Source organism: Metopolophium dirhodum, chromosome 2, assembly GCF_019925205.1.
Source record: "Metopolophium dirhodum isolate CAU chromosome 2, ASM1992520v1, whole genome shotgun sequence".
In the NCBI taxonomy this organism is placed as follows: Eukaryota; Metazoa; Arthropoda; class Insecta; order Hemiptera; family Aphididae; genus Metopolophium; species Metopolophium dirhodum.
This window is the reverse complement of record NC_083561.1, coordinates 41,973,730-41,994,380: the sequence shown is the minus strand read 5'-3', so window position 1 is coordinate 41,994,380 and position 20,651 is coordinate 41,973,730. Positions and strand designations below refer to the sequence as shown.

Here is a 20,651-nt window from a genome sequence, read left to right as displayed (position 1 = left end):
CTCACATTAGGTATTGCTTTCCAGTCGGGTGGTCCAAAAATACCTGGAGTTTACGGTCTATCTAACCTGCACTCGTGTAATCATAATGCGATGTCCGCTTGTTCGTGTCGTTGACATTGGGAATCAATATGGCTCGTGCTGCAACACCGAATACCTAACACTAGGATAATATATTATACAATTATATAGTCATGTATACAATACAAAAAAAATGTATACAAAACATAAAACAGGAAGGAAGTTGAAACACTGCAGTGTAGTTCATATAAACATTATGCGTATAATGTGTAAAGTATCGCCACTCAATGAGCAGTGATCCGAAAAACTTTATACCTATACCTACGTAATATTATTTAATACTATAACAGGTACTAAATATGTTATATATAATATATAGTGTGCTGCACTAGCTGTATCAAATTACGGTATAAAACATTATATAACTAATAATATATTAGCGGAAACGGATTTATGAGTTTTTATTTTTCAGACAGAGTTTTCTGAGTTTAAATTTTTGAATTTTTGGTTTCAGCGAAACGAAAAAGCGCCGTGGAACTATTGCAAGAAACAAAATCGCTTTACGTCAAATCGGAAACAGTGCTCGACAGGAAACAAGAGCTCAGGCGGAGTCTCCGAAGCAGTGGTTCTTCCGACAAGGGCTCATCATCGCATGACATAGCTTCCGGTTGCTATAACTTTAAAGGTACGGCGCTACAACGTTTTCCAATTATTGAGTTGTATAAAAATCTATATTTGTAAAATTTCAATTACCTACGTCAAATAAATAATTGTATGCAGATCCTTGTTTCACCACCCCTTTAAATTGCGAATATCGGAAAATCTTTTCTTATTGCACATCTAGATCATAAGAGAAACTACTACTCCAAATTAAAATTATGTACGTTTTGTAGTTTTTAAGATGTAGCGATGAATGAGCGAGTGAGTGATTGAGTGAGTGGTATTTGGATTTTATTTATAAAGATTATAATATATAATATGTATGTTAAAATTAAAAATTAAAGTTTTCATTTATGTAATTTTTATTTCAAAATGATTTTCTTGAGTACGACATTTAATCGAAAAATAGTTTGGAGTGGAAATTATGAAGGTGAGTGAGCTTAAAACTAAAATCGTGTTTATAAAAGTTAAATAATATATGGCTTGTTTCCGTGACATAGGTACATTTAAATTTGTCGTGAAAACTTATAACTTGATAACATTTATAAACTAAAATTTACGGGTGAATCATAAGGAATAAATCCATTAGTGACTTATTATACTCATTAGAAATGTCTGTGTAGGTAACTGCTGTAATTGGTCGAGTGGAAGTTTTACTTGTCTGCCGCCACCTAAAAGCCCTCGACTGGTGGCTGGATGTCAGAGAAAGTCAACGGCGGACTCACAACAGCTTCAAAACGATCTCAGACGTCTATTGAATACTGACTCTAAAGAAAACTTATTCGAAGCAACTTCGGTAAGCAATCCACAATAATATAATATTTAATATAATATTAATTATTTTTTTTTTTATGAAATCATTAATTGCTTATTTATTTATTATAGTGTAATATAAACATCTCATTCTATATGCACGTTTATTGCAACTATTTTTAACTATTTGAATAAATGTGAATTAAATCCAAACAATTACAATGTATAGTATATTTAATTTTAATTAGTAAGAAGTTTTATATCTATACAATTTCATACAGTAAAAATGTAATAATTTTTAGTCGTAGGTATATATTGTATATGTATAGGTACCTACCTTGTACTTATTTTTATAAATATTAATATAGTTCGGTTTTTTAATTTTCTTTTTTTTTAAAGCCGTGTAACTTTACAATGCCAGACGACCTATTTCATTTTAGCTGGCTGTCTGAATATTTTATAAGCATAAAAAAAATATTGCGTGAAAAGTCAAAACAACTGATGCGCGAATTTCATAAATTCTCGCGGTAGAAAAAATTCTATATCAAACAATAGAGCGCGAAATAATGACATCTCTGCGTTGCTGCACCTCGGCCGATTTATTTTGTTTTCACACCCCATGACGAAGTGCCGTAGGTAGTATAATATATATGGGATGATGGGTGTAGGTTACGGTCAAAGTCCGATTGACGGGCAATCCCAGGCTTGACCACGGTTAAACCTATAGGATCTACACTGCAGCAGATTTGTGAGTCCTATACCTACATTATACGATATACAAATATTATCATATAAAGCTGAATAAATATTATTTTTCACAAAAATATCGACTGATACTTTCTGATTACAATGTAATATTATAACATCATGTATTACCTGGGGAAATTTATATCTTCCAAAATATGCATAGTGATGTGTATATATATGTATATATTTTTTTTTTTATTGAGAATAAAGGCTTCGACAGCTAGGTCATTAGTCTGTGGTTGTGGTTACATTGTTATTAATGGATAATTAAGTTATAAATTAAGATTACATAGTTATGGGATAAGTGGTTTTTACAGTATTATATATTTACATTATATTTGTTAGTTTTGTAGTTTTATCTAATGTGTATATTATACTTTCATATTTGTATTGAATTGACACAGACAGCACGTTTGTGGTGAGAGGAGGGGGAGGGTAACGAAAAACAAAAACACTCAAACTCAAACACATCAAAAAACTGTGTATAATAAATATTTTAAATTCTTTGTATCCAGTGGCGCAAATACTACAAAATTCTTAGGACGAATAAAAGTCACCAGATTTTATTTATACCTAACTTTATTTTACTTATACTTATACTATAGATGTTAAATTATAACCCTGGCACCCTGCAGTAGGATAAATTCAACAGAAATGTTTGAAGATTGTGTAATTGTATATAAAATATAAATATACTGTAAATCACTCGCTTATTGTCTGAAGGTGCTTATTAAGCCCCCAAATTATTCTATTTTTACTACACGATTGTACCGTTATTGTTATTATTTATTATTATTACTTTATAATACCCGCGTCATGCAGTATATCAATATTGAATACAATTTACATTAAACAAGTTAAGTTATAATGGCAAACTTAAAAGTCAATAATAATCGAAGAAAACATGCGCTATAATGTAAACAGGTGTTCCTCGACGATGTCATCGTTCCTCCTCCTGTGCAGTACCGCAGATCGGTGTCGCATGGCCAACAGCAGCAACAGCAGCATCATCCATGTTGTTGTGGACCGTCGGCCGCTTGCCACAAATCACTTCCGGATCTCACGGATGTTGCGACAGCAGCCACGGAAACGATTACGGATGTGGCAACGCCAGCGGTGGCGGCTGGCCCGATCCGCCGTTGCCGTCGTTCCGCGTCTTCGGGATCTGTGGCTGCTGGAGACGACGATGACGAGGATGGCGAAGATGACATATTCGAAACATACTGCAGCGTACCATCTCCGCCAGGGTAAGACTACACGATACACACGTACGACTTACCTATACACAATAATATTTCTGTAGAACATTAATGTCATATCCCCCAGAATTGTATGCACTTGAGCTTTCCTGTTTAACTTTTCGTGGAATTGTAGCCACATCTATGATATATTTGACCTATATCGGCCAAAAGTCAATAAGATATATTTGTCAAGGCTCAAGTCGCATCTTATGTGTTATAAATATCGAGGACCCAGGTCGCTCCAAATTTCAATAATTTGATATCTCCGATTATGTTCCTATGCACCAGTATTTAAGGGTGGGACACACAGGAGGCCCTTGATTTATTTATTACAATTTACAATTAAACAATAAATATTAGTCTACAATTTCTCCATTTTTATTATTATTTTATTGTCAGAACCATAATGAAGGTATATAGGTACAATATAATTTTATAAATATTTAAATAATAAATCTAAAGTATACCAATAGCTAATAATAAATAACTCACGTCTTAGTATTTTTTTATAATCATTGTTCATTTCTTACCTACTATAATTTTCTTTTCCCTCAGATTTGGAAACAAGTCCAGACAAGACGAAACGGACGCGGTCGCCAACGTAACCTCTTTCCCGGATTCATTGAGCCTAACCAGTTACAAAACGGATGCCAGATGGCAGCAGTCTGTAAGACATTTTTATCCACTACTTTACAACGTATATAATATATATATATATATATATACTATACATTCACATTTATATTTTTCTAACTATATTTCATTCACACACACGGCCGTAATTATTATCCGACGTCGTACTAGGAATGCTAAGATTATGTCACATTACTGGTTTCGAACGTTTCGATTATTTTTTTTTATTATATCATTCAAAATCGTTTTTATGAAATAAAACATCGTGCATGTTTCGTATCTGCTGCTCTGATTCTTTCTTCGAATTCAGAAGACTTTAAAAAGGATATATGCAAAACTGTGGGAGTTTTCATCTATAAAATAAAAATTATATATACGTACATAGTATTATATCGTTACGGATTCATCATTCAAAACCATTGGAAATACTTTAACACTCGAATCACAGGCCATAGTTAAATTAGTTAAATTATATTAAATGAATTATGTATAAGATAACTAGTGTTTGAAGTATGAAATATTTCACTATATTGTGAAATATTTCACAATAACGTGAAACATTGAAATTTTTTTTTACACAAATAAAAACACAATTTATTTATTTTTTAACACAATGTTCAGTGCTCTAAATTCTAATACAAGAATTGAGTAGGTATACATGTATACTATTTTAAACCTACTTGTATCATTTAAACATTACAATATTTAAAAATTTTGAATACCATTTTAAATGTAGGTATAATACCAAAGGTTAGGTATACATTTAGGTACCATACAATTATGAAGGTGACTTATGACAATTATATGTAAATATAAAACTTATTTAAAAATAAAACAAAATTTATTAAAATACTGAAATATTTCTTAAAATATTTCATTTTTTTAAATTTCATGAAATTTTTAAACACTAAAAATAACTAATCTGACATTAATTTAATTATAGAACCACGTATATAAATTGGCTTTTAAATCACTAATATACACAGTTTATATAGTTTCACATTTTTTATAATATGGACTTTTTTTAACATCAGATGACTAGTGCGTTTTAAATTTAATTAGTACTTTTAATAATAAGGTATAAGCACAACTTAATATAAATAAATAAATACAATTCTTTGTTTTTAATTTATTATTGACTAATGCCTGATATTTAAATTAATTTTTTATCTTGGCGTCTATAATTGTCTTAATACATTGCGTAATTTACCGAGGAATAAATTATATACCTACCTGTTGGTTATCGAAATATTCGCAGAGATACAATATATTATATACGAATATTGCATACATGTAAATATTTAGATACTATATTTGTTTGTTTTTACTTGATTATTTTCGGTTGTTTCGGGGTCGAACAAACAAAATAAAATCATTCGCCAGAATTTAAATTAAAACGCAAACGTCGAAAGAAATTTAAACAATAATTGTTATTTTTTAATAACATATTTACGAAACACCTATCTACTTATTTATTTTTATTCATATTTATTCAAGTAATAATACGTATGTTAACGTAGTTTGTTTTAATATAAAGTAGTATTGAATATTCTCCTGTGAAAGAAACTGGATGATATTTGCAGTTAAATATAGTTTTTGAAATAGTACTTATAATTTATATACTACGCGTTGTATTGAATAATAATAATAATAATAATAATAACCATCACACGGCAATCCGTATAATATATACAGTTAAACAGTTAACGTATAATATACATTTAACAGCGGCACAGTACATATCGATATATTATTAAGAAAGATGTTTACCTACAATGTATACGAAATCGTAAAACGCAATAAAAAAAAAATCGAAAAAATCGAAAAAATCGAAACTTATATATTATTAAGTATATCATCTACTGTTATTATTTATAAGCATACTATATATTATATGCGATGTGTGACGTTCATTGTTCTAATACGATATGGTTTTCTCGATATATTATACGTGCATTTTATATAAAAAAATAAAACCTATTAGGTAAATATGTTTTTGTCACGCCTGCGCCGAAGGTTTTCGATGACGGTTGAAGCGTTGGAAAGCGATGTTTTTCCATCCAGCGGGCGGTAAAGTGGGAATCCCCAAAAGTACCGGGTGGTAAAGTGGAATTCCCCAAAAGTACCGGGTGGTAAAGTGGAAATCCCCAAGAGTACTGAGCTCAGATATCACGGGTATTCTCTGAACAGACACTAAAATCTATACTACGGTCCTCATGAAACATAAACTTTTGGTTACATCTTATATTCATATTATAACCTCCTTGCATGACGCGTAAACATTTTCGTTCATGAAATTGTTTTCGTATATTAATTTGGTTGACGCATAGATCCCCGCATAATGCATTACCTTTGCCTTGGTTACATTTTTTTATTCTTATTTTGTTTTAATATAATTATTATTTATACTGAAATCTATACCACGGTCCTTACAAAACATAAGCTTTTGGTTACATCTTATATTCATATTATAACCTCCGTGCATGACGCTTAAAATAAATAAAACCAAATCGTCTCTTTCATGAAATATTGTTTTCGTAGTATAGTCTGGTTGTCGCATAGATCCTAGCCCGAATTACCTTTGCCGTGATGGCGCGATCAATGAACACACAGGGGCGTGACAAAAAATAGTATGTGTGGCTCGTGCGGGAAGGCAAATTCAGTCTTGGGCGAAATGCGGACGTCGCCCGCGACTGAAATAGCTCACTTCCCGCCCTTGCCACACAATATACTATTATAGATCTCACAATAAAAATATATATATTATATTAAATATATCTTTAATATTCCCATAATAGCGGTCGTGTGCGTTTTGTAGAACGGAAATAAAATAAACTCGCTCAGTGTATAAATAATATTATTATATATATATTATATATTTGCAATAGAAACAAGATGTACATTATGCGTACCTATATATAATATGTTACGCATATAAGTGCAGTATATGTAGGTAAGAAAAAGTGATAACATACAATATTTTCTTTGAAAGGCTCATGGAGGGACCGGAAGTTCGATCGAAGAGGAAAATGACGACGAAAGCGGTGGCGTTTCGCCGCGGTCGTCCGCATCGCCCGTCAAGTCTACCGTGTCGCATGGCCGCTGGCGTCCACATACCGTTGGAGCGGCGGCGACGACTGCGGCCGGTGGACACCAACCGACGCCGCCCGCTGTCCCACTACGTCAACATCAATTGCCGACGGCGACCGACGAGTTCCGCGGCCGGCCGATACTGCGCAGCAAGTCGGACGTGGGTCACAGGGCACCCAATTTGCTGAGTCTGTTGCCGGTGGCGGTGGCTAAGGCCGACGAACGACAAGTATACGATCCCAGTCAGTTGGAGAACTTTTTCGGCCACCTGGGCCTCGATCCCGACGAGTACAAGTGAGCGCAGACAACAAATATCGATTTAATAATAATAATATTGCGATGATATAGCACACCGTCATCGTCGCGTCAGCTCACCAGCAACTGCAGGTATAACTCGCGTTATAATATACCGCAGTGGTGCGGCAAGAGCGACGAACTCTCAGCGGGGTGCTAAAATTAGTTTCCGTTTATGAATATAACATTATGGCCGTGGGAGTCGGAAAAGCCCTCCGTGGTTTTTCATGTAATTTACTAAACCGTTTGGGCTCGGTGACTCGTGGTGGGGCTGTTGGTTTGAAATTGCTCCTGCAGGGAGCGAGTTATACATATATTATGTCTATACAGCAACCCCCTCCCAACCATATCAGATTTCCCCTATAGACGTGCTACACGGTAAGTACGTTATAATGTTGTTTACAGATTCAGACTATCGTGAATATATATACGAAATTCCGCAAACATTCTTTTATGCACGTCGTAATATACCTACCCGGCTACCCCACATGAATTTTGTGCAATTTAGTTTAATTCGTATGTTTGTATTGTATATGTTTATTAATATACCAATAGTATAGATAATAATATTAAGATATGAGTCCTCTGCATATTAAATCGATTGCCTTCACGGTGAAGAAAGTCCTTAAAATATATTACTGCTGTATATCATATTATATGATAATATGATATCACCATGTAGATTTTGATTTTAAAATAATAGGTACCTACTATCTAATGTATAATGCTATATCTGCAGCCTCTCTATAATAAATAATATCGAATGGGTTTAAATTTAGAGTGCTTTGCAAACTCATGCGTCTTTGTAAAGACCAGCCCCATATAAATACAAAACCGTAAACCCTGTAACTTATGAATACGCATTTATGTACCTATAATAACGACCCGAAATTTATAATTACATATTCTGTTAAAAGCTAAGATGTTCCAACTTTCAATTACGTCGGATTACAAAATCTATATTGTGTAGGTACATATATACATACGTTACATTACAGGTACGTGTTATGACAGTGTTATTATTACCGAGTACAGATGTACCTACCTATTAAATTACACTTAAAACTTACCGCAATCCCAAAGTTATCAGAGATGCACCGCGCGTCCACGCTATATATAGGTACGATTTAGTGTATGTATATAATATATAATATACTATATTATGTCTACATGTATTAGTACCTATTATATAAGATATAATATGCGTTCTAAGGCTATGAGGTCATTTTTAGTAATTAATTGATGAGAAAAAAATGTACATCAGTTATCAATGAAAAAAAAGTTGTTATATTCCAGCGATGATTATCTTATTTATCTGTATTTATGAGGCCAGACAAATTAATACAATTGATAAATTAAATTTGTTTTTACCACGATGGACGTCTCTACGCGTATTTTCGGGTGTGTCTAAATAATGTATAAAGATTAAAGAACGTTCTTTTGAAAACCTGGTCGAGATATCATATTTTGAAATGGTGAATAGAGTACCTATATGGTTAGAAATACAGAAAATCGTAGTTACCTATATAATATTATAGTGCTTCATTAGGTCAGCACTAATAGTGCGCTTTTTATACTAATAAAATTAAAACCAAATATACAATCGGTTACCAATTTATTAGACATTTTATGTGGCCAAATTGAAAATAACAATAAATAACAATGACGACGTTTCGAATGAAAATTATTTTAGCGTGTCCTGGTTGCATGTTGAGTTGTGGTCACCGCTCTTAAAAATGGCTTGACCTAAAATACCTATAATATACTTTATATGTATCATTTATTATATATTATATTATAAAGTTAATATATACGTTATTTAATGTCAAAAGACCAAAGTTATTTTGGTAAAAATAATTAGAATTCCACAGTGAGATCGATTTTTCAAAATCCATTATGTGGGTCATTAGCTCTATAAATCCTTATATAATACCTTTAGATACTAATATATAGATCATTTATAAAATATTAAAAGTTTTTATATATTATTTTTTAATGTGGCTATTTTATTATAATATACAATTTTTTTAGTACCGATTTTTAATTGTAAAATTAATATTTAATAACCTGTTACTAAATATTCAACTACAATATAATATGGAGTTTTCAATGTCAACACGTATAAATAAAGATTCTTTTAGAGAGAAAAAGTAATAGGCTTTTCTTTTTGGAAAAAAAATATATAAATCACTAGCTATATTTTTATAAAACTATACAATTATTTATATATAACAATGTAGGTATATTCTAAATATAATTTACGAAAATCCAAAATCCAAAAAACTATAAATTTTACTTTTATAACTATTATTGATTTATTATCTGTTAAAATTAACGAAAACCTGCTTTGGCGACTGGCTTACAACATTAATTTCAGTGGCGTTCTCGGGGTGGGAGGTTAGTAGGGGTTATATCCCCCTATTGTACCACAAATCCCCTTTTTTGTGTCTTTGGTATTACCACCAGAATTCATTTAAATGTATTATTAGTTATAACACTCTCCCTCCCACCCTTGAAAATTCTTGGGCACGCCACTGATTAATTCAATAAATTATAATATCATATTGATAATTCAAATACCTCAGTAATCTCGTACATAATGTGCCCAACTACTACAAAAATATATGCATTAATAGCATTACTTAATTTTACTCAACGTGTAAGATTTTCAATTATTTTCTGTCATTTAGAAACCTGTAGAGATTTATACGCTTTTACCGGATCTTGCACAATACTTATACTAGTAATTACTATACTAGGTTCATTAAAAATCGATGGTTTAATTATAAAATAATTACTTTGTCAATATCCAGTACCTATAGTGAAAATGTTAATAAAATACAAAACCGAGGATTTCTATAAGTGTGGTAATCAGTTAATATTTGTCACTGTTACTAAAAAAAACTACTGTCGTTAAGAATATGAAAATATTGACAACTCGACTGTTCGTAATTTATTCCTTCTACAAAATACAATTAACAAAACCTTGTAAACCTTTATAATTCTTCCTAACTTATTTTGTTACATTGATACTAAATGTATATTATCTATAAGTATAATTTTCATTCCCGACTACTAAGCGATAAAACATAATAATGTCTAATAGCGTACGGGAACTAAAATGTATGTATAAAGCTTTATACCATTAATCCTTTATATTTAATGTAAATATAATTTAATCTCCCCATAGTCCCTATACTATTTCTATTATGTCGATAAAGCCGTATTAGTATATAACATACATATTTAGGCAGGCCCTGCATTAGATATATATATAGAGGTCCTGCCCACTATTAACTTTGGAGGCTATTTTTGACTTAAAATTTTGATAAATATGAAATTAATATGAATTACCTAATTAATTTGTTTTATATATAATTTACTATAGGTACACAATTTTATTACAAATCACATAACAAATTACAATACTTAGTGGATTGCCGAATCAAGCCTTTCTTGAGTTAAAGATTTAATACGTTTAAGTGCAGAATATGATCGTTCACTGCCAACAATTATTGGCATTGACAAGTTTATTTGTATTATAGGTAGTCGCGTGGCGAACTTATGAGGCACAATAATTCATATTAGTAATTATAAATACTTATATATAAATAATTACGTATTTACTTAAATGGTAACTGAGAATGATTGGCTTAGTCTTAGTGTGTACTTAATAAATTATTTACTATATGTGAAATGCCCCTAGTTTCCAGGACACCCACCACCCTATAAGCTGAGGTACGTGCCTCAAATAAAGTCCTTCGTTACGCCACTGAGGTAGTGTATACGTTGGGAAATGTATATCTGATATTCATATTTCATATATACTTCAAATAATAACTAAGATCTTGATAAGATAAGTGTCGAGAAATGATTTTCTCAAATCTTGAAACTGTATTAATTCACTTATAAAATTATCAGAATCTAAATCATCTGAGTATTTACCTAGGTACCCAGTATATTTGTTGGACATTTTTCAATTTCTGATTTATCCATATTATTAAAAAGAAAACCAAATTTTTTTCTAACTCTTCGTAAGAATTGTTATAGGTAGGTAATTTTAAACTTAATTAAATTCTTATTACAATTTGTTATTTTTTTAATCAGACATTACTAACACATTACTATAATATTATGTCTATATGGCTACTTTACTAAGAGTTTTTAATCAATTATATTAATGTGATAAGAATTTGTTTTGTGCTATTATCGATTTTATTCAATGATAACATTTTTATTTACACTACTATTAACAATTAAGTAGACATTAACTCGACTCGGATAGTACATTGTACATTATTAAGTAATTACTATGAACTACTATGGAGATTTCTTAATTTTTCTTAATTATTTGTTGCAATTACGAACGAAGCGATGCGCCAAGTTAAGTATTATACCGTATTCTGTACGACTATGCCCTAGTTATCGTAACAGTCGGTGTGCTTTTCGTTAGGTTTTTTTTTTTGCGTTTTTACGCGTTTCTCATATTAAAGAACATGATCTGAAAGTTAGTGTAAACTACTTCTCATTGAACATTACTCGACGTTGTTATTTTCTTTGCGTTCATCCGCATTTATATCGTAAACAAAATTTAACCCGACACGCCTTAATGTATAGGTATTTGCGTGTTGCTTGCTCATACCATTAAATGCGCACACACTCGATTCGCATGCTTTTATTATTATTTATTTTCTTCTTACGAATTATACATATCATATAAATAATATATAGGTAATGCAAGACATGAGTATTCATTTGTTGTATATTTTTCAGTGTATAATATATTATGTGTACATATGTATGTGCATATGCATATATATAGTGATTTATATGTATAGTTTATATATATAAAGGTAGTATAATGTCTTTTTTAACCACAATGGAGTATTCCGTCGTAATGATACAACTCCTTTTGTTTAGATTACGGGACGACGCCTCGTCGCCTTGTATACACCGTTACTACAGCTTATAGTAGGTGGGCATTATTTCGAGAAAAATCCATTATCGTTTGTAATATGGATGGTAGTGTGGTACCTTCCTATAATTTGTATGCCGTGTATTATTCGTACTATTATTATTCATTTCTATGTATACTTTATTACTTTATAATATTGTTATAATTCTTATTATGTACAGCAATAATATATATATATATTATTTCCAATGATATCTATTCTATAATATTTGAATAGTATGAGATATAAAACCAAATTAATACAAAATATGTACAAACAATAAAAGCAACTATTCTAATTAATATCTCTAAAAAAAATGCATATTAACACCCTTCTCCCATCCCGAATTTGACCATATCTTACTTTCTTCTCGTTTCTTTTGTTAAATAACTCCTCCTTTCTGCACTCTCAATATTAACCCCACGAACTGTTATATCCTCCATCTTCTCTACAACTGACCAAAATTGTCACCACAGCCAACATAGGTACCAGTTTTCGCTTTTTATCTCTTCAAACGTCCACTTCAAAATTCAAAAATTTTTCTCCTCCCAGCAACAAAACATTTTTCTCTTTATTACTTATTAATTCCGTCATCAATCATTATTTTTCTAATTAATGTAATTTCTACCCCACCTATTTACAGAGACTAATAATTATAGTAATCACTAATTTTAAAAAGTCTAAATAACGATACTATAATAAATAATAATTATAATATTAAAAAAATCTAACTATAATTATACATTTCACTGCGAAACGTCGGATTGCATTGTACTATTGTAGTATAGTATATTCTCTTATTATTTTCATATTGTTGTACCTAGCATACAGCTATAATATATACATGCAAATTTAGGCTATATATATATAGCCTAATGCTCGAATACATTATAATATTTACATTATATGCGTAGATGACACATTATACTTTATCGGTTGTGTATAACCTAAGCAGACCCTTTTATCGTTCTTCGTATCGGCCTTAAAGTGCATCGAAGTTAAATACGTACATAATATTATTATTTATTATAGAATAATCAAGAAATAAATAGGTACTAGTGTATGAAATATGTAAAAAAAAAACGATTAATCTAGAAACGTTTAACAGTCATAAATGTGTGTAGCCGGATAGCCGTATATACAAGTGTATACAACTGCAGCGCAGTAAAATCTAATACATTTAATACGATACGATTATGTAACAAGAAACCCTCATAAAACTCATTTTATTATAATATTTATGATTTTTTTTTCGTTGCTTGGTGTGGTGCGGTCCGTACACTCAACTGTGTAAATACTTTGTATCGGCTGGTGTTGATAGCTCCCGGATGGGTGACCACGCGGGATTTTTAACTACAAATCCTTGCCACACATACAAACGCGTTTCAACCAACTGTTCCAAACCTTTCTTCCCCCCTACAAACAAAAACAGATAATGACCATAGTCGCCGGGCTTAAGCTCAATACAAAAAAAATAATTTACAACCAGACGTTAAGAAAAATTAAAGATTAAAATAACAAACCATTGCTTTTCAAATAGTTTTTAATTCTTATTAAATATAAAGTTTATGTTTAAACTATTAATTGCATTTTTGAAGTTTCTTCGAACGGTTCGAACCTCGTTATAATGTAGTCTTAGTACCTAGGTATTAAGACATTAGGTGATTATACAACTTAATAAGGTACTTGCGTTCAATTTAACTTGCATACCTACCTTTGTATGCAATGATGAATTTGCTTAAAAGGTAGAATTTAAACGTTTAGACATAGAGTTATTTATACAACGAGATCGGATGAAGGGATATGTTGGGAAGTTATAAAAGTAGTTAGTGTCAAAGAAAAGAACCACTATAAATATAGGTGATTTATACAATTATAATATTTGAATTTACTATAAAAATGAATACAAATTAATAATAAAATACATAAATTGAATTATTACCCAATGGAGTGAAACTAATTTAATTTTGTTTTCCATAATTTTATTTGAATCATACATTCATACGATTTCTTTTTTGAATTACTTTCAAAATCAAGCATAAGCATTAAAACGTATTCTTTTTGTTTTTATTGTTTCTAAAGAATTTAATTAATTATTTATTATACCAATAAGCAATGAAATGTAAATACATCTTTATATTCTTTTTTCTGTCATGACCGTGCACAGTTCCGTAAATTCTTGTTAAAATATTTCACTTTTATAATTTATTTATCCAAGTTAAACCCTTATATTTTATAGTACCATTATATTATTCTTGTTTATTTATTTCTTATTCCACGTTCCGAGTGCTTTGGATGATTTACCAAACAAATATATATCTTTATTTTATTTTGATTTATTCAGGAGTCACTCTTATAGTCTTATTTGTGATTTGTAATTTAATATAAAATGAGTGAAATACTTTCAATAAAAGTCAATCTTCAATATTGCTATATTAATACTATAGTATTATACGCGTAGCAACTAAACGAAAACAAAATCGAATTAAATTAATTGGATAAAAAACTCATAAAAGTATCATATTAATGTGATAAATAATCAAATAAAGATAAATTCAAACTAGTCATCTGGTTCGACAAAATTTAAAATAATTTAAAATTATGTGTTTTTCAGTTTCTCATACTCATATAATATTATATACTACGAATATAATAAAAAGGCCAGAGGGTGTCCTAGGTTGTTTGGACGTATTTCAATATAGGTAAAAGATATGCTTGTTATACTTATAGGTATATACTTACTAACTTACTTACTAAGTAAATTATAAAATCAGATTCCATTTTATTTTTAAAATATTTTTGTGAGTATCTAATAGTTATTTAATACGTGCGGTACATCGTGGTACTTGTCTAGCTCTAATGATAATAAATAATAATACATAATATAGTTAATACGTTTTGTATAATTTGCTAGGTATAACCCTGATTAAACTTTACATGGCCAAGCGTCAAAGTCGCCTAAAAGTTTGTCGTCTCAACTTGTTAAACGTTTGTAATGCATTATATGATTTAATTTGTTTCTCCCGTAAATTTAGACCACCTTCAGTACGCATTACATGACCACTCCAGATTGTCTGGAAATCCGTTCTATAAAATAATAATAATATTTACGTAGGTATACTTATGTGTTAATATTTAAAATATGTAAACCACGCGAATTTGCAACAGTCGGAAATTGCTTATCCGTTATACATTCGCTTTCAAACGCCCTACGGAGGTAGATCGATGTTTATTGTTATTTATTCACGTCACGAACACTATTACGTAAATAGACGATTTTGTTGGTGTAGATCGTGAATTTCTGATGGCTGATGCGCTTTCCATGTACCATGGACCGTGATGTATTATATTGTGTTCGACAATAATGCGTTAGGTCGTCATCGTAATTTCAGCAATAATAATCGTAGTAGGTACCTAATATTATAATATTGAATTCAAATCGTGGGCTCACGCATAATCGTGCGCGCGTACGAAAATCTAACCCGTATAGTTGGTTCAAAAAGCGTTGGGTGAAAAAGAGCAATGAAATATTCAACTCTGAAAAATTTGGTATTTAACGAGTAATGAGTAACGACTATTGACTTGAGGGCCGCATTTAGGGGGTGGGGACAGTGGCAAAAACTGCCTCGGGCGCCAATATTTTGTGGTCGAAAGTTGGTTCACTTGTGAATTATATTAAAACTAATGTATTAAATATATCAACGATCAAGAATTATTTATGTACTAACCTAATAATAGTTTTTTCCCCGAATTTGTTATGATACAATAGACATTTGAAAAATGCTCTTAACTTTACCTAATAAAGTTTAAAATATGCACTTAATATTCTTAAATACATATAACCTGCACGGTATATTATAGTATAATATACCGTGATATAACCCATTAAACTTGATTAAATATAATAGATAACATTTTTAATAACTAATAAAATAAAAATAGGTACCTGACTTCATCAACAATTTAACTATTAAGATTCTAAGGAATAATTTCTTTTATTAAAATTATTTTTAATTACCTAGTTATATATATATTGAAAAAATATAATATCAATTTACGTAGTTTATAATATAGTTTTATTACATTTATTTTTATTCTGTTCATAATAATATATTAATAATTAATATGACCCATGAAGTACCCAAGTATGTAAAAAAAAAAATAACTTCTAGGTATGATAAGTTAAAAGCAGGGCTCGAGTGGCATATACTCAATTTTTTCTTCGGGAAGGAGGACGAGGCTCGTAAAAGTATTAAACAATATTTAAAAAACACACATTATTGTATAACCAATAGATTGTTTTCTTTGCTCAAAATCTAAAAAGTTGGTGGGCATCCACCTCCCATATTTCCCCAGGGTAATCCGTCGTTGGGGGCTCCATTTTTTTTTTACACCTGGACGCAAAATGTCTAAATGCGGCACTGATTGACTTATGGACTATATTATTATAGTTACTAGACTATATAGTAAGGTGCGTTAATTACCATGGGCACACTTATAAAAAAAATAAGGATACTCTATTAAGCGTAAGATGGGCCATATACTATATTATATCTTTTATAGTTTGTTCTGTGAACATCTATTCCGCGAAAATCGTATTTCTTATAAGAAATAATTTACCGTTTCTAATTGCAGTTATAATTTGATTTATATTAATTTGTATCGCCGTGACGATAATTATTATTGTTTAACTTGAATACATAAAAAACACACCGGGTTTAAATACACTTGATCGTCTTATTTTTTGTCGCCGACGTTTGAGAAGGAGTTAATAGGCGTGCGCAGGATTGTATCATAGTATGTCTAGTGCTGCACACATTTTTAGCGGGACCGATAGAACAATAAGCAGCCTACGTATTGTCCGTAGCCAGACAACATTGTCATGGGGGTATTGTTGCCATGTATAGTTATACATGAAAAGTGGAACTCCGTACCATTAGGTACCCAGGTGGGTAGTTGTTTGATTTGGGGGTAGTTTTTCCCGTTTAACCCCCCCCCCCCCTTCTTGACTACGGCCAAGCTTATTGCTTTATTAGTTACAATTGTTATAAGTATTATAACCCTGATTGTGGCATATAGGTAAATATTATGTAAGTACTCATAATATCGATATTTTGAATATATAATTGAGTAAAATTCGTTTTGTAATATTTAACATAATATTAGGTATAGCGGGTATAGCCCTATTAATGGGGGCTATGGTGCTATGCTGATAGAATGGTTATCGCCTGTAAATATAATAATGTGCATATGGTTGTATGCGTCGTATCTATCATTATGCATGGATACTTCCGTCGGTATAATTTAGTATAAAGCCCAGACATATCTTAGACTTCCTGCATTGATTAATAATTGTATCATTTTTCATTTGATCAACATTTAACTTTCATATTTTAAATTGAATTTAAAATTATTCATACTATATAAGCTTTTTAAATAAATATACATTGGACCACTGGATTCCAAATTAATTGTCAGGTACTCAGGTGTAGTGAAATAGTGCTTTTTTATGTATAATATATTACAAGGCGCACGGATGATATAAATTAACTCGATCGGAAATGAATTATAGGTAAACTCTCGACACTGCATAGTCTGTAAGTATCTACATTTTTTATATTTTAATATATGGATAATTTATACGTAAATTGTTATTAAAATTATTTTTATACCATGACGATATCTACGCAATATAATATAATAATTATATGCGCCAAACGTGCTCGATTATACCATCAGTTCGGAAATGTTCCCAAATTCGTGATCGAGTACGCACAGACCGTGTGCCTTTCATTTTTTCAATTATTCAGTTACAAAGTGAACTCGAATTATATTTATTTTTTATTTTTCATTGTGAATATTCTAAAGAAATCTTTTGATCTAGTTTTTGTTTTAAGATGAATTTGTTGTACTTGTCATTCTACCCTTATTGACAGACTGTGACATTTTTCTGCAAAAATCTGATCGGCGTGTACAGTGTAAGAGTGTGCAACACATCCATTAGGTGCAGTGATTCTCTAGACACATAATGTATAACAGAGCGTAACCCACTTACCCGCTTTTTTAAATTTAAATATAATTAAATTAGAAGAATACCAAAATTAAAATGTGTATTACCTATTGTTGATAAAATAGTCTAGTGGAAATATAATATATAGTTTAAGATAGTTTTCCACACCCTAAACGTCATTGATTATTTTATTTCTAAAGTAAGTAGTAGTTATTATTTAACATATCGGCAAATAAAAAGAGTTATATGGGATTATAATTAAGAAATGGTCTATGGTGATGGAAAATTTGAAAAAAGAATCCTTTCCTTGATTTAATTCGGGAACCACTAATTTAAGGAGTATCCTGTGGCAATACAAACTACAAAGCACAAACTAATATTTTTGTAACGAGTACTAACATTTGTTGCTGTGAATTGTTAAGCGGATGATTATTTGAAAATGTTTATGCACATCTAAATCAGAATTCGAATAAATAAATAAATTACTAAAGAAAGAATATAGCGCGAGCAATGAGCATGCTTGGCGAATCCCCTTGTATATTGAAATATAGGTATACTGTGTAATATCGTGTGTGCGTTTTCTTTCAACAGGTGGATCATAAAAACCGATTCGGAGACGGGCTCGCAGGTATGTTTCGGCGGTTCGAACAGTTCGGTTGGCTCGGTGAGCGGCGGCAGCAACAACAACAACACAAACTGCTTCATGGATAGTCATTGGGCGGGTGGCGGTGTTCGGGGGGACGGCGACGGTTGTGAGGGAGGAACTGGCAGACCGGTCGGGAAGTCCGGCGGCGGATCTTCCTCGTCCGAACTGCCGTCCATCGTCGAGCGGAACGCCAGGATCATCAAGTGGCTGTGGAACTGCCGGAAGGCGAACTTGCAGCAGACGCTATTACCGCCGACGCCATCCTCTACTTAGAACGGCGGCGAAAAATTAAACGCGAAAACCCCCCCATCGGCGCACCCACCGAGCGGTCGGCTCACGGTTTCGATTCTGTCATAACTTATACTACTTAATATATATACCTACTAAATAGGTTACCTATATATAACCACTATTTATTTTCACGACTCTACGAAGTCGTAGTGCGAGACCGCGGTTTTCATATAATATTTCATAACACTATGTACCTAATTTAAATTTTACAATAATATTATATTATTATACCTACGTGATATTAGAAAAAAAAAATTACTCTTACGGATTAACCGAGTACTTCCGTCTCATAACTTATTGACAATATATTATTATATTATATTAAAAAATATTAAACTATATAAATACATTTTGAATTAAATATTATATATTTTATTAATTTATTTTAGATATTTCGAATTTAAGTAAAATTTTAAAAACATATTTACATATTTATATATTATTATAGGTTTTAATTATTACTGTTATTATTATTATTTATTATTGCTTAGTTTTTGGCCGTCGTCAATATTATAATGTATAGTAATTAATTTGTACACGATTGTATACGGCCTAATTATATAAATGTAATTACTATTTAGAATTAGAACCAAAATATTCTAGTCCAACAAGTTGAATTTTACTATATGTTATCATGTTATTATTGTGTGTGTTGGATATTACTGTTTTCATTTTTTTTAAATAATTTTTATTATTTTATTGTTGTACGTATATACTATTTTAGATAGGTACGCAATACACGACATGACAGATAATAATCAGTGCTTGAATTGGAAATAAAATTAGGAAGGGTCGGATGCAAAAGTATAAAAAAATTGTGCGTGTTTGAAGATATTCTAAACGTCTTATCGATTTGAATATTAATTAAAAGGGGTGCGCTAAAATATTTTTATTAAGAAAGAGGAACACCGTTCCCCTCTTCCCGCTGCCCATCCAGTTCAAGCACTGCATAATATATAATTATTATTGTACGACTTTTACGCTGAAAAAAAAATTATAATACAACTTGTGTAGTGTATTTTCCTTCGTGTAAACTATTTGATTCTTGTTAAAAATGTATGCATGTATACTTATTATTATGTATAATATATTATGTATGATAGCAGCTGATTACTTAAGTTTGATGATATATAATTTCTTACGCTGTTAGACTGTTATAGGTAGTTTTCCGCGGTCGATTCAACTCAACGTGTGCGAATTTAATTCATCGATACAATTATTAGGTATGCGCCTGTGTCCCTAAATTGTATTTCAGACTTTGTTCTGGTCTTTGGTTGGTTGGTTGAGGGGGGGGAGGGGATATGCGTTTTTTA

The 20,651-nt window shown here is 31.0% G+C and overlaps 1 protein-coding gene across 1 annotated transcript in view; it reads left to right on the top strand.

Moving 5' to 3' along the window:
• Positions 1-20,451, top strand: part of LOC132938698 (uncharacterized) — a 52,750-nt gene extending 32,299 nt beyond the window's left edge. The window contains exons 4-9 of the mRNA XM_061005682.1: positions 533-703; positions 1,302-1,474; positions 3,103-3,425; positions 3,975-4,086; positions 7,045-7,436; positions 18,993-20,451. Of these exons, the coding sequence (XP_060861665.1) occupies positions 533-703; positions 1,302-1,474; positions 3,103-3,425; positions 3,975-4,086; positions 7,045-7,436; positions 18,993-19,320 (1,499 nt within the window). The 3' untranslated portion in view covers positions 19,321-20,451. The remainder of the gene's footprint in view (positions 1-532; positions 704-1,301; positions 1,475-3,102; positions 3,426-3,974; positions 4,087-7,044; positions 7,437-18,992) is intronic.
• Positions 20,452-20,651: the final 200 nt, after the last annotated feature.